This window comes from Carcharhinus amblyrhynchos, chromosome 1 (genome assembly GCF_965287045.1).
Source record: "Carcharhinus amblyrhynchos chromosome 1, sCarAmb.v2.hapA, whole genome shotgun sequence".
NCBI lineage: Eukaryota > Metazoa > Chordata > Chondrichthyes > Carcharhiniformes > Carcharhinidae > Carcharhinus > Carcharhinus amblyrhynchos.
In genome coordinates this window covers 37,452,201-37,468,093 of record NC_137324.1, presented here as the reverse complement: position 1 = coordinate 37,468,093, position 15,893 = coordinate 37,452,201, and the positions used below count along the sequence as shown (strand labels likewise).

Below are 15,893 nucleotides of genomic sequence, written 5' to 3'. Positions count from 1 at the left end.
TGCACAGTTAGTTCTGGAGCACAAGTCTTCAATAGTATTGCTGCAATATTGTCAGGGCCCATATACTTTCCGGTATCTAGTGCTCCCAGCAGTTTCTTGCTATCACGCAGAGTGAATCGAATTGATTGAAGACTAACATCTGTGATAGTGGGGACCTCTGGATGAGGCTGAGATGGATCATCCACTCAGCACTTCTGGCTGAAGATCAGGAAGGGGATATTTGTGGAGCCTCCCTTCCACTGAATTGTTTAATTGTCCACCAACATTCAGGTCTGCATGTGGCAGGACTGCAGAACTTAGATCTGACCTGCTGGGTCTGTCCTGCTGTTACGACAGGACATACCCAGGAATGGCAATGGTAATGTCTGGGCCATTATCTGTATGGTATAATTCTAAAAGTATGACCATGTCAGACTGTTGCTTGACTAGTCCGTGAGAAAGCTCTCCAAATTTTGGTTTAAGCCTCCTAAGTGCTGTAGATTGGCTTATTCAATACATACTCAGGGACAGTTGCCCCAGAGACACAATGGGGAAGGGGCACTGTCTACGGCTGTCCCACAGTATTACACCAAGGGACTGGAAACTCAAACTCATCAGACTGTACACACTAGAGATAATTTAACATGAAATGGAAATTAGAGTTTAGAAGAATGAGGGGAGATCTCATTGAGACGTATAAGATGATGAATGGGATGGATAGGATAGAGGTGGAGAGACTCTTCCCACTCAAAAAAGACAGTAGGACTAGGGGGCACAGCCTCAAGATAAAGGGGAGGCGGTTTAGAACGGAGTTGAGGAGGAACTTCTTCACTCAAAGGGTGGTGAATCTCTGGAATTCTCTGCCCGTTGAAGTGGTGGAGGCTGCCTCGCTAAATATTTTTAAGAAGCGGGTTGATGGGTTTTTGATAAGAGAAGGGATTAAGGGTTATGGGGAGAGGGCGGGAAAGTGGAACTGAGCCACGACAGATCAGCCATGATCTTATTGAATGGCGGGGCAGGCTCGAAGGGCTAGATGGCCTACTCCTGCTCCTATTTCTTATGTTCTTATGTTCTTAAATGTAGAAATACAACTTGTTACAGCAAAGATAATGAAGTACCTCAAACTGCATTGAAAGAAGCATTTTACATCACGCCAAATTTGGACAGCATCATAATATACCTCGATAAATTTTAAGAATAAAGTATATTTTCAGGAAAAATATCAATTTGAAATGTTAACTGTTTCCACTGTTCAGTTAAATCATGAATGATATTCACCTTAACTCCATTTACCTGTCTCCAGCTCCAGTACTGTTACCCAAATATCTGCATCAGAGTTTTGACTTGAGGGACTGGATTTTATGGGACACTGCAGCACCTTCCCCGCCCCCAACTCTCAGCTGGAAGGTTGGAAGGGAACCCATGCTGCCCGGCAACAGTTTGATAGCACTATTGTGACCACTTTCATCACTTTACTGATGATTGAGAGTAGACTGATTGGCAACAGAGTGGTGTTAGTTGTTTTAAGGCAAGACATCTACCCTTATCACAGGAGGAAGTCCCATCTTAGAAAGTTGTCGACCAATCCGATAGCTGGCAGTCTGTAATTCCAGTGGTGCCATCAAGTAGTGGCGGCCACTGCTGATGCTGAAGGCAGTGCCATCACATTGAATTACCTGGGCTCCTCAGAGGTCAGAGATCTCAGCGGTGGGGGGAGGCTGGGTTCAACATGTTGGGGGAAGGGTTTAAGAGGCAGTGGATCTGATGAGCCCAGGGAACTCATACAGGAGGTTTCCACCCTCACCTTGACATCAGCCTATGCAGCTTCCTGCTTGGCAAGGGCTGGAAAATATCAACAGAGGTGGGATGAGGCTTTCAAGTGACCATTTACTGGCTATTTACAGTCTGAATAGGCCCAAGGATGGGCAAGTTGCTAAATGCTTTCCCCAACCTCAGGTCAGGGGATGGGCAGGTTGCAGTGGGAAGGCCATCTGCTCAATTCCACATGCCCTACTTTGCTTTCAAACCTGCTGAAGGAAAAATCAACCTGTGGTTTTCTATAGATGGCATTTTAACTTTGTTTTTAAACACAATAATATGTGAGACAAGAAAATTTTTGCTTCCTTTGATGCTTGTAGGTTAGCATTGCTGCCTCACAGCACCAGGGACCAGGATTTGATTCCTAGCCTTGGGTCACTGCTTGTGCGGAGTCTGCATGGTTTCCTTTGGGTGCTCCAGTTTCCAATCACAGTCTGAAAGACGTGCTGGTTAGGTGCATTGGCCATGCTAAATTCTCCCTCAATGTACCCAAAAAGGCGCCGGAGTGTGGTGACTACAAGATTTTCACAGTAACTTTATTGCAGTGTTAATGCATTCCAACTTGTGACAATAATAAATAAAGAAACATTACTTACACTGCAAGCATTAATCTTGGATCCAGGCCTTTTCCTGGAAGTGGACACCATGCTGAAGTGTTGACCAATGCTGTGTGGAAGAGAGTTTGGACTGCAAGCCAGGCACTGCCTATTCTCCCCCAGATTTTCACCATCTCTTCTCTGGCAACAGCAAGCAACAGATGCCCAGTTGGGTCCCATTTCAAACTGGTTACACTTTCCTTTATCAAAATGAGAACAGACAAGGAAGAGTAAATTGAGTAACAAGAATTCAGTGTTAAAAATGAAATTATGTCTGAATCACAGAAAAACTCATGTATGGTCGGTCTTAAAATCTAATATCTCACAATACTCCGCTCCCTCGACATTTATCCAATTCTTAAATTTTCCACATTATCTTTTTCTGTGGATACTTCACTCCACATGTTCAGCATTCTCTACTTCCTAGTTTCTACTCCAACATGGAAAATGGTCTTGCTGAATTTCATTCTGGGACATATACTGATCGCGTGAATAGGAAAGCAATTACAAAATACTGACTACAACGTAACTGGGTGAAATTAATAAAGAAAACAGGTCTACATTCAAAAATAAGCTTATCTATCGGATTGCGCAGATCTAAAAACATTCTATCATCGTTATCAACAGTAACGATATAGCAGAACAGTGGTGGGAAATCTAGGAACCATCCAGAGAGAAAGGAGCAGCTGAGAGGACACACCCTATTTTTACAATATCGGCTATAATGTTCACGTAAGCTTTTTGAAGTCCTGAGGATTTTTGGTGAGATTAGTGACATGGTGGGTACGTGGGTAAGTGAGTGAGTGGGTAAGCGGATGAGAGTGTGAATGGATTCCAAGGAATTGGGGCTGGATACAAGAAGGTTGGATGTGGTGGTTTGGCAGTAGATGGTTGGTTCAGGGTGGCTGGGTAGTTTGGTTGGGGCTACTTGGGACGGGGATGGGATCCACTGTTAATCATTGACCTAAACAAGCAATTAATAGCAGGACAACACCATGGTAAGTATCGCATAAAGGACCAAGTCTCCAACATTGATCTCACTATTATGGCCATTTTCAGAGGGGTTGGGACAGTGCTTCTCTGCTTATCGCTTGTGCATAGGTCAAGACTTTTGAAAGATCCCAAAGTGCAACATGGCGAACACTTCAGCATTGCTGCTGTTGGCACTGAAAGATTGGCAGCCAATATGTACCAAAGGGAATTACCAAAGGAAAAGGAATGGTTTTGAAAAAGTAAATCATCAGAGCTCAAGGAAGATTAAGGGTCCTGGTGGCAGGTGAAGGAAGTTAGAGAGGAGCCATATCTTTCATGGAAATGCAAATTGTTACATCTCAGTTCATATAAATGAGAAATTAGGTAATTGAAAATCATTTAGTCTCGCGAAAGATCAGACTAATAGTCAGAATAATAACAGGGAAAGTGTGTTTGAGCCTTAATGTGAGCTGGGGGTTTGGGGGAGGATGGGGGAGAGAAATGACAGGTGTTGCACCTTGTATGATTGTACAGGAAGATGCTGTGGGCAGTGGGTGAGGTGTTGGTGTGATGGAGGAGTGAACCAAGTTGTCCTAAAAGGAACGGTCCCTGCAGAATGCTGACAGCTGGACTGAGGGGAAGATGTGTGAAGTTCAAGGGGATGTGTGATGAGTGAGGTGGTGGAGCAGTCAGTGATGAAGTGGGTGGGGAAGGCATTGGGGCAGGCATCGATGGTGAATGATGGGGTAACCCATGATGAATAAGGGGGATGGGAAGGAAAAAAATCAAATGGCAGCCGTGAAAGGGAGAACAGAATTTTTAAAAAATTTAACTGGGAGACAAGGGCCACATTTCCAGCTTTATTGCCCGTCCCTAATTTCCCCAAGGGTAGTTGAGAGTCAACCACATTTGTTGTGTCTTTGGAGTCACATGTGGGCCAGACCAAGTAAGGATGGCAAATTTCCTTCCCTAAAGGACATTAGTGAACTACATGGGGTTTTCTGCCCATCGACATCAGTTTCATGGTCAACTGTAGATTCTTAATTCCAGATTTTTTAAATTGAATTCAAATTCCACCATCTACCGCGGCAGGATTCAAATCAGGGTCCCCAGAACATTAGCTGAGTTTCTAGGTGAATAATATGGCGATAATATCATTAGGCTATCGCCTCCCCTGTACAACATACACAAAAGAATTAAAAAGCTGAGTATGGCTGACCATAAGAGTGACTGTAATCTTTTGGTAATTTCCCAAGCATTTGATATTGTTCTTCTGTGAACATTTTTAAGGAATGTATGGTTTACCTGAAATGAATCAAGTATCACAGGCTCTTCTGGATTATGTGGCTCTCTTGTCGTAAGTAAAATTTTCCCATCAGAGTATCCAACTGCAATTGGTTTGTCTTCACTGTACCAGGCAATGCACTGAACAGCAACTGACAATAATTAAGACATCTATTGAGTTACAGCCCAAAAAGCACAATGCATAAAACAGAACTGAACAATCTAAATCTATTAAAGCACTGATAACTGGCACAATTGGATATACACAATGCTACTTTTCCTTGGGGAGGGGAGTGTAAGTACTTGGTGTTAAGCAGTTTTATACCCATCAGAATTACTTGATAAATAAGGAAACCCAGTAATTTGCCCACCTGAATGTATCTTATGAAATGAGTACTTGAACTTCATTTAGAAAGCAAAGGGATAGATTTTGTTCAATATGATAACCTCAATATCAAACACCAAGTTCATGCCACTGAAGATTTCACTACTGCGAGTGTGAATCAATGCAGTTGAGAGGATGGACACATGGCCTATTTCCAAGATTCTGCAAACGTGGTCAGCTCCTGGCTGCTAAAATGACACAGGCTTCTGTTGATTCTTGTTGTGAAAATGTGCCATATCCACAATCAATTAGCTTAGGTTGGAAATGTAGCAGCTGGAAATGACATAGGCAAACATGCTTCAGGCAGCAGTTTACAAACTGCTGCATTAAGTCACCTTCTCTGCAGAATTAAAATATATGAAAATGGGTGGTTGTGATTGATTTCCTATTCGTAGTCTGATCCCTAACTCCAAATGATCAACTCTGGAGTCCCAAGTTAGCGTGCTGTTCACCCTGGGTTGTTGACCAGTGTCCCACCAGGCATCTGCTGTTTGCCTAATGGATGCTTTATTCGGTATCTTTAAAAGTTGGGAGGATGGGAGTTGGTGAATCATGCACTTCCCACTGAAAAATGTAAAATCCCATAATTTTATTTAGGGTTTTATTTTAAATGAAGCTTTTCAGGGTTAGCTTTAATCTGGTTTGCTTTAGTATTATACTTGAAGTCTTTTGAGGGTGAACATTTCATGCAATATGTATAAGAAGGAACTTGAAGATGTGGTGTAGTAACTATAAAACAGATTGGTTTGTACAACAAATCATGCAGAACATAATACAGGTGTAAACAATGTGACATCACTGCTCAACGCCTCAAAATAGTTAGTCTGAAAAACGTTAATTGAAAAAAAAATTATCCCGTGAACTTTGGAGTAGTCATGTGAAACTTGTGTTTAGCTGACTTCAGAATAGATCGTAAAAGCAGAAAACGAAATAATTTTAGGAATATCCTGTGCAACAAATCAAGTTAAATGTCCCTGAATTGTCTATTTCCAACCCATCTCCCCCAGCACCCTCCCCAACTCCTCCTTTACTGCTACACTGGTGTCATCCATACACTATAAGATAAATTTCGCCTAAGAAATTATGGGATGGGTCGTAAGTTAAAGTACCTCATGGAAGGCCAAGCTAAGCTTGTGAACGTTATATGGTAACACCTGGAGTAAATGCAACCAAAATACCAATTGGAAAATATTTGATGAGAATTGCTAAGACTTTTGTCATTGGAATGTCAACACGATGCCATGAAATGATAGGATGTAGGTTAAAGTTGTCATTATTTGAACATACCATCTTTCCTCTGACAATGCACTAAGTCAATCGTGTCAGAAACTGATGTTTCTGTAACTTCAATGCAGCCAACCGATCCATCCAGTCGACCCACCAATAGAAACTCAGTTTGTCCGTTATTCCCTTTGCTTAAAAATGGTGTTTGAACATCCATCCAGGCTAAAGCAGTTACCCAGGAAGGCTGGGTCTTCATGTGGATTTGGTTCCCTTTGAAAGGAAAAAAAAAGTTTTATCAACTTACAGAAAGCAGAAGTATAGAAGAAGCTGACAGAGGGCAAAAATTTGTGGAATAGAGACAATAAGGAACAGGTTAGGTTACCAGTTCTAGCCTTTATAGTATGAGAAAAAATATAGGTACTAGTACGAAACAGGCTTACTGAAACAATATCAGGACGGAAAGAGTCTTACTATTTTTCTCCAGAGAGCTGATAGATGTCCTTAAGATTATGAGAGGATTTGCGAGAGCAGATGCTGAAAATATGTTTTCCACTTGCAGATGAGACAGAACTAGGAGCCATGAGCTTAAGATAACTACTAATCCATTGAGAATTCAGGAGAAGCCCCTTTACCCAGAGGGGAAGTTAGGTATGTAGACAAAGGAGAAAGCAGTTGAAGGATGTGTGGATGGGGTTAGTTAAAAAAGGGTGGGAAGAGCCTTGTGTGGTACACTTGTCGACTATTTCTGTGCATTAAATACTCCTAACTACTTTGCAACCAATTTGGCCTTTAGACATTTTGACACGTTAACACACAGCAATATAATGAAAATCAAAAACGGGAGGGTGTGTATATAATGAATTATGTTTATTATTGGTTTCTTACCATCCACTAGATATATGTTGATCATTTTGTCTTGTGAAACTGCCAAGAATTCACCACTTGCACTCCAGTGCACAGGAGACAAATTGACATCATTTGTAGGCGTACATGGCTTCTTGTCTGAGCTCTCGCTGACGGGACCATAAATAGAGCAATAAATGGAAATTTCACAATTATTACCAAAATTGCATTGTCTTAAATATATACATAAAACTACACAAGCATGATAATTACGGGAGAGGAAACAGGAGGCTGTTTTGAAACCAGGCTTCCCTCAGTCCCAGACAAAAATTGAATAACCGGGCATCAATTTTTTCCCCCTCAAGCAAGTGGGCAGAAGAGGGATTATTGACCAGGCTGAGACATATTGGGGAAGATGGTGAGCAAAAAACAGAAAAGGGAGATCGGAAAAAAAGAAGAGTGCACTGGAAGGATCAGGTCAGTGAGAGATTGTGGCCGAATGGTGGGGTTGGTCTATTGGTTGTTTGTAAGAGGATGAAGGTTAGCAGATAAGCTTGACCCAGCAGAGAGCTGGAAAGCGATGGATCCAGCAGTTTTTACCTCTTGCTTGCTGCTGAATTTTCCAAGGTCAAGAAGCCCAACCGGCCAGGGTAAAATTTAAAGTAGAAATTACATCTGAGGAACCAACCTTGTTATAATACATCTCTTGGTGCAAGTTGGTTGCCCCTCCTGTCCCACCCCCTCCCGCGCCTCAATTAAAATCAGAGGTAGGCGAGTTGAAGTTGAGTTTTAGATTCTTAATATTATTACATCCCACCTGATCCAAACTCACCCATTGTTAAAATTCTCACCCACGTCAGCTTGGTGGCATGTGGCACAGTGGTTAGCATTGCTGCCTCACAGTGCCAGGGACCTGGATTTGATTCCCCATTTGGGTCACTGTCCGTGTGAGTTTGCATGTTCTTCCCATGTGGCTTTCCTCCGGGTGCTCTGGTTTCCTCCCACAGTCAGAAAGACGTGCTGATTAGGTGCATTGACCCAAACAGGTGCCAGATTGTGGCGGCCAGGGGAATTTCACTAACTTCACTGCAGTGTTAATGTAAGCCTTGCTCGTGACTAATAAACAAACTTTCAACTTGGCCTGATGATAGCACTTTATGATCAAACTTCACTCCAGGACTTCAACATGTAATGTAACCTGATACTTCAGTCCAGTATTGATGGAGTAATGCACTGTCTCGAGAGTTGTCATACAAATGAGACATTCAACTTTTGTCTGCCTAGACATAAAGGATTTGTAGAACAGCAGCGGAGTTCTGGAGACTTGGCCAGCAATTATCTTTCAACCAATACCATCAGAACAGATTAACCACAAAACTAAAATATTGATGTTGGAAATCTAAAATAAAAGCCCTAGAAATTTTCAGCAGATCTGGCACCATCTACAGCAAAGGAAACAAGTTAACGTTAAAGGTCAAATGACCTTTCTTCAGAACTGGATCAGATCACTGGTGAAAACAACAGGCAAATAGCAGTAGTCACTTAGCCCTCTGATTGTCATGTTCTAATTTCCCTTTTCTTTCTTAAGACTGATACTTTCTCTTCATCCCTAACTTTCTTCCCATGTCTAACACTTGAACCATCAACTATGGATCAATGAGACGATGTGGAGATGCCAGCGTTAGACTGGGATAAGCACGTAAAAAGTCTCACAAGACCAAGTGGAAAGGATCTCCAAGAAGATTGCGCATATCAACACGATCAATGAGATATGAGGATCAGGTGAGGAAATCAGGAAGGAGTGTTTAGCACCATTTTTGGAAGCTTTACTTTGGGGGAAAGGAGCATCAGTACTTCAATAAACAAAGCTGCCACAAGTGGTCCTGGTGCCTGGACATACAACAATATGAACAAGAAGCAGTCGTAGGCAATTCAGCCCCTTCAGCCTCCTTGCAAATACTGAAACAAAATTTTTGATGAATCTGCTACTCATTTCTGGAGTGTTTTACAGTTTTTAGGACATACACCAGCTGCTGAACTTCCAACAAGTCTCTCAATATTACCTAACTATGTATCACAAGAACAAGATACGTTTGCAAAACCTATGTAAACATACCAAGTTTTAAAGCAAATGGTTTGCATTAAAGCAACTGTGTTTTTTGTTAAAGTCCACAGGCGAACGGTTCCATCCAGAGCACTTGTGGCTAACAAACCCTTGGCTGACCAGGAAGAACTTACGACCTGTTATTGAATACAAAGTTGACAAAGATTAGACACTTCTTACGACTATAAGAACATAATTACTACCATTATCTATTTGTGGTTTACTAAAGAGATAAAGGATAGCATCAGAATAAAACAAAATAAGGTTGCAAAGAATAGTAGCAAGTCTGAAAATTGAGAACATTTATGAAACCATCACAGCGTCACTAAAAAGATGATAGAAAATAGAATACGAGAGCAGATTAGTCAATAATCCAAAAACACAAAAGTCCCAGTTTATTGGAAGTTAGCAAATATAACACCATTATTCAAGAAAGGTGGCACACAGAAAGCAGGAAGGCTGCAAAGAGATATAGTCAAATTAAAGAAATGGGTGATGGAGAACAATGTGGGGCAGTGAGAAGTTTTTCACTTTCACATAAGAATAGAAGGGCAGAATTTTTTTTAAAAGATGTAAATGTTGATATTCAGAGAGAATTGTATGAGGAAATGCAGAAATTCAGCCCAGTGAGCCTGCCCTGTCATTCAACATGATTGTTGCTGATCCTCTATCTCAACGCCACACTCCCTTGTTCTCCCCAGAGTCTTCAGAGTCTAGAAATCTATTTTCTCTCGCCCAACCTATCGGGGCAATCCATCCCTCACCCCTACCCTGTCAACAAATACCAGGGAATACCGCCCCCCCAACAAGCATCAGGACAATTCCCTCCACACCCCCCCAACCCAAAATAAAAGCATATGGGTTCAATTCCTGTGCCAGTCAAAGTTATTCATGAAGGCCCCACCTTCTCAACCCTGGCTCCTCACCTGAGGTGTAATGATCCACAGGTTAAAAATCACCACCAGCTCTTCCCCTCAAAAGGGATATCAGAGTATGGTCACCTAGGACTGTAGGACTTTACTTGTTTACTCAATTTCCTTGTGAAAGCCCCAATTGCATCTTCCTTCACCACATTCTCAGGTAGTGCCTTCCAGATGCTGAGCACTCGCTATATAAAAAGGCTTTTCCTCATGTCACCGCTGATTCTTTCGATAATCACTTAAATTAGTACTCTCTGGCTTTTGACTCTTGCGTCAACAGGAATAGTGGGCAGAATTTTTCCATTTCTGCACCGAATACTGGTGGAGATGAGAAAGCGACATGCAGCTCACTGGCTGCACAGTCGACATTTGTCACCATGTTGTACAGCACTGTCTGCAAAAATAATCAAGGTGCGGTCCATGCTGTCAGGCTGGTGGGACGGGGCTGGAAAAAGCTGGCAATGTCAAGAATCCCGAGATCAGGGCATCCTTTTTAAAGGGTACTTCAGTACTCACCTTTAGAATTCTGTCTATTATTTATATTTCCTCATTCCTACAAAAAATGTAACACTTCATTCTTCTCTCCATCATATTTCCTCTGTCACGTCTCTACCCATCCGAACAGCCCATTTATCCACTATGTTTACTGCCATTCAGCTAATTTCTTACCTATGATTCCACTTTCCCCTTTGTTCCATGGGCTAACTTCCTTGGAAGTCCATACACATTACATCAATCAAATTACCCTCATCAACCAGTTCTGTTACCTTATTGGATCAAGTTAGTTAACCATCATCTGCCTTTAACAAACTCACTCTGGCTTTCCTTAAGTAATCCTCAGTGGTTCAAATGACCCGTAGTGTTATCCAAGCCTCTTAATTGCATTCCTATACCATTGAGGTTAAGCTGACTGGGCTTTAGTCCTTACACTTTTTTTTAAACAAAGGTGAAACATTTCCAAATCTCTACTCATCTCGTACCACCCCTATATCCAAGGTGGATTGGAAGATTACAGCCAGTACCCCTGCAATTTCCACTTTTACTTCCTTCAGAATTCTCAGATGCAACTCACCTGATCCAAGTGACTTATCAACTTTTAAGAACAACCAGCTTTTCTAATTCCTCCTCTTTTTTTAAAATCAATTTTTATCCCATCCAACATTTTAACCGTCTCCTATTTCACTATGTCTCTGGAAGCATCTCTTCCTCAGAAAGAAAGATGCAAAATACTCACTTAATACCACAGCCTCAACACGTACATTCACTTAATTGACCCTACACCTCATTTTACGATCCTTTTCCGACTTATATGTCTATGGAACATGTCTACATTCCCTTTTGTTTTATCTGCCAGGCTTTTCTCAAACTTCCTCTTTGCCTCTCCGATTTCCTATTTCACTGTCCCCTGAACTTTCTTTATTCAGCCTAGCTCTTATTTATATTGTTAACCCAACATCTGTAATGTCTTCTTTTCTGATTAGCTTACTTTCTTCATTGTCTGAGATCTGGTTGCTCTACCTTTCCTCCTTGCAGCTACATACCTTAACTGTATTTGAACATCTCCTGTTTAAGGGCAGACCTTTGTTCCATCACAGTTTTGTCCTGAACATTATGTAACTTTCTCACTTAGTATGACACCCTGCTTAGCTTCTCTATTTCTAACATTCAACTTCTTAATTTATGTACATCAGTATTAGAAGTTATACTGAAATGTTTCAAAGGTACAAAAAAAAAACAGAACTATACCCGGTTCTCATGTGCTTCCAACTTAACAGTGGGACATTTCCGGAGATCCCCTGCTAAATCTGCATAGGTTTGAGGTCTGAACTGGTTACTCCTTTCTGATGTAGACAAGGCCTGTACAAGATGCTGTGCAGCCCACTGACGATGTCTAGAACTCAGTCTTCCTGACAGGCAACATGCCGCAAGTGCATTGGCCAATTCCAAGGGTCCTACATGCGATGATGAATAATAAGAGGAAGAAGTATTTGGAGCAACATCTGGAAAAAAGGTGAAAATTGTTTTGATGTCCTCAACAATTTTCTGAATCTCAATTTACATTTATGCATTCTTCCCCACTTTTCTAACATAGCCATTAGCAGGCATGTAATGCTCTTCTGTCAGTAAATTAGTACGCTCTGTACCATAAGGTATCTTTATGACAGCTACTTCGATTTATTGAACTAAATGTGAAGTGAAAGTGAGAATCAAACAAACATGTTGGCAGAAATAGTACACTGGCTAGTGAACAGCAATTGAAATGTAATAATCCAAACTTAATTTAGAGGCAGACAAGAAGTTATTTGTGAAGTTACTAATTTTACAAATGTGTTAGGCCTATTGGTGACTACACTTCATTCTTTCTTCAAATCTACCTTAGTTATGCAGGCACCTTTGAAATTCAAAAAATGTAGTGATACTCACCATACACTAAAGCTGGTTTTTGTATATATTTAGTATTAATTGACATATCCTACAAAGAATGGCAGCATGATTAACAACTAGTAACATTTGTCCATCTACCATCACCTGAAATAAATGCATTTAGAAGGTTGCCCAAACTCGACTCCTTACTTTGCTAATGAAATATGTTAACCAGCCTGTCTGTTATTTTATAAAGCTAGACATTTGTTTTCTACCATTGCTAAATATTTACTTCAGTGCAATTTTAACATTTTGAGTCAAATATTGTGTGCATTTATTGTCCTGGAACATTTTCACTGGCATAAGCCTACAATTAAGTAGGCACATCAACTTGCAATAAAAATCGCTGGAAATGAGTAGGCCATTCGACCCTTGATTCTGCCCCACCATTCAATGTGATCAAGACTAATTGGATTGTGGCCTTAAATTGACTTTCCCGCCTACTCCCTGTAACCCTTGACTCCCTTGTAGATCAATAATCTGTCTAGCTTAGCCTTCAGTACACTAAATTACCCAGACTCCACTACAGTCTGTAGAGGTGAATTCCAAAGTTTAACGAATTACTGAGAAGAAATTTCTCCTCATCTTGCTCTTAAATGGATGGTCTCCCATCCATTGAGTCTGTCTACACTTCCTGTTCCCTTGGCAATGCAGCCAGCATAATTAAGGACTGCACGTACTCCAAACATACTCTCTTCCACTTTCTTCCGTTGGGAAAAAATACAAAAGTCTGAAGCCACGTATAATCGACTCAAGAACAGCTTCTTCCCTGATGCCATCAGACTTTTGAACAGACCTACCTGGTATTAAGCTGCTCATTCTCTACGCCCTAGCTATGACTGTAACACTACATTCTGCACCCTCTCCGTTCCTTCTCTATGTACGGTGTGCTTCGTCTGTAAAGCACGCAAGAAACAATACTTTTCAATGTATACTAATATATGTGACAATAATAAATCTAATCAAATTAAATGGGAGACCCTTTAGGATAAATAGTGTCCCCTAGTTTTTGATTCCTCCATGAGGGGAACATCCTCTCAGCATCTACCCTGTCAAGCCTCCTCAAAATCTCATGTTTTGATAAAATCACCTCTCATTCTTCTAAATTCCAAAGCGTATAGGCCTGACTATTCATCCCAGCAATCAGCCTCGTGAATCTTCTCCAAAGTGCTTCCAATGTAGGTATATCCCATTTTAAGTAAGAACAAAACCATACACAGTATTACTCTACGTGTGGTGTCTCCAAAGCACGGTACAAGTTGTAGCAAGACTTCCCTACTTTTGTATTCCATTCTAGTAAACATAGATTTGATTATTTAAACAGAACATCAATTTATAGTCCCTGTCCTAATAGAATTAGGCTGTTGAACGAATTAGTAAGGGATTGATTAAAACTCCTTCACAAACCAGAAAACTAATTTGTTATTTGAATTTGCCTACCTTTGGGTTCGGTCTCTTCTTTGTCACGGCTGGACTGGTGCCGGAAACCTTTTTCTGTGAGCAGCTCAACCAAAGCTTGAGTTACCAGAAAGTTGGGAGAACCAGAAAGTTTGTTGTCTTTTACTGGTCTGTGGAAAAGGTGAAGCACACGGTTCTTCTGCTGCACATCCCGGATCATGCCTATGTGTAGCCCTGTTGCAGCAGCAATCAAATCCTAGGGAAGAAATAACATGGAGCGATTTAAATTCACGTACAAAATTTTCCATCTGGACTGATATACTACTTTTCACATAGATATTGTTTGGGTATACTGTTTATTACAATATTCAAGCCTCAAAGTTATTCAGAGAAAATTATAGTTTTTGCTTTGGTAGAAGTAGATCAGTTGATCTGCAATAGCAACTAGCTACAGAAACCAATTACAAATGTAACATTATCCACATATACAATTTAATGTATTTGTGGTTATGTGATAACATAAGAAGGCACAGCAAATCGTTGGTCTTGTACGCTAAGAAGGACCTGAAATCATTATTAAAGGATTCATTAGAATAGTTCCAGGGATGAGGAACTGCAGTTACATGGATAGTTTGGAGATGAAAGGATTTGGAGGAGATTTGATAGAGGTATCTGGATAGAATAGATAGGGAGAAACAGTTCCCATGGGTGGATGGAACCAAAAGCTGAGGACACCAACTTTGAAGTCATCAGCAAAAGAAGCAACAAGATGAAGAAGAACTTCTTTATGCAGCGAGTTGCTAGTGGAATGCACAGCCTGAAACTGTGGTGTAGGCAGATTCAATCAAGGTCTTCAAAGAAGAATTTAAGTGGTGAAAATGAAAGATTTGAGGGCTGTGGGGAAAAGGCAGAAGTGTGGGATCAGGTGAGTAGCTGTTGCAGATAGCCAACACAGACAGAACAGGATAAATGGCCTTCTGTCCTATAACAACTGCATGATTTTATGAAAACAAAAAGCAAAATCCTGCTGATGCTGGAAATCTGAAGTAAAATTGGAAATGCTTTTAAAAAAACAGTAGCATCTGTGGAAAGAGAAAGGTCGAAGTAACATTCCAAATCAATGACCTTTCATCAGAAGCCTAGAGATCATCAACATGAAACTAGTTGTTGCCTGTGCCGAGTTTTTGGCATTTTCTATTTTTATCACAGATCGGTTTATTCCTCAGCTTACCTGAGTACAGACATCAACTAACACCCTGTAAGCAGTTGGACTGTTTGCCACTAGACAGCCAATAGCTGAACTCATATAAACCAAACAGGAGGTCGTATTCCATGTTGTTCTTTTTGAAGGTCCAAACTGATTGTTTGAGTAAAAATGTTGTGTTTCATTATTTGCCAGCTGAGCCCTTCCTGCAGCGGCAAGACACATTAATCGAACCAAGATACGGATATCAGTTAATCCAAGAGCTTCCAGGCCACTTGTTTGACTGCACATGGAACCACTATAATTTTAATCATTTGAAAGAGAAAAAGAAAAACATTAACATATAGTCACAGCTACATTTTGTTCCCCAATTGCATTTCAAAATAATTTAAAGCAGCAAAAGTAAAACATGTCAAGACTGAATTAAAATCCTATGTTTTCAAATATATGAAATAGGAAATGGGAGCAGAAACAGGCTATTTATCTCCTCAAACTTATTCTCTGCTATTCTAAAAGATCGCGGCTGATCTGTTTGTCTTTTTAATTCCACATTCCCATCTACCCGATAATCTCGGATTCACTTGACTAACAAGAATCTATCAATCTATGCCTTAAAGATATTTAATGATCCCCATCTCCACCGTTTTCTGAGGTACAGAGTAAAAGTCGCACTAATTTTGAAAAGGTGTTCCCTTGTTCTGGATTCACAAGAGGAAACATAGGCCGTGTTTTACTATTTTGA

The 15,893-nt window shown here is 40.7% G+C and overlaps 1 protein-coding gene across 7 annotated transcripts in view; it reads right to left on the bottom strand.

Moving 5' to 3' along the window:
- Positions 1-15,893, bottom strand: part of LOC145356518 (putative E3 ubiquitin-protein ligase HERC1) — a 296,484-nt gene that overhangs the window by 73,532 nt on the left and 207,059 nt on the right. For 6 of the 7 annotated variants that reach the window (XM_080209293.1, XM_080209365.1, XM_080209615.1 and 3 more), the window contains exons 49-56: positions 15,179-15,449; positions 13,990-14,203; positions 11,872-12,125; positions 9,218-9,342; positions 7,144-7,271; positions 6,322-6,528; positions 4,671-4,801; positions 2,394-2,593 (exon numbers count right to left, since the gene is read on the bottom strand). In XM_080209293.1, the coding sequence (XP_080065419.1) occupies positions 2,394-2,593; positions 4,671-4,801; positions 6,322-6,528; positions 7,144-7,271; positions 9,218-9,342; positions 11,872-12,125; positions 13,990-14,203; positions 15,179-15,449 (1,530 nt within the window). The remainder of the gene's footprint in view (positions 1-2,393; positions 2,594-4,670; positions 4,802-6,321; positions 6,529-7,143; positions 7,272-9,217; positions 9,343-11,871; positions 12,126-13,989; positions 14,204-15,178; positions 15,450-15,893) is intronic. The other variant, XM_080209754.1, reaches the window with a different exon arrangement.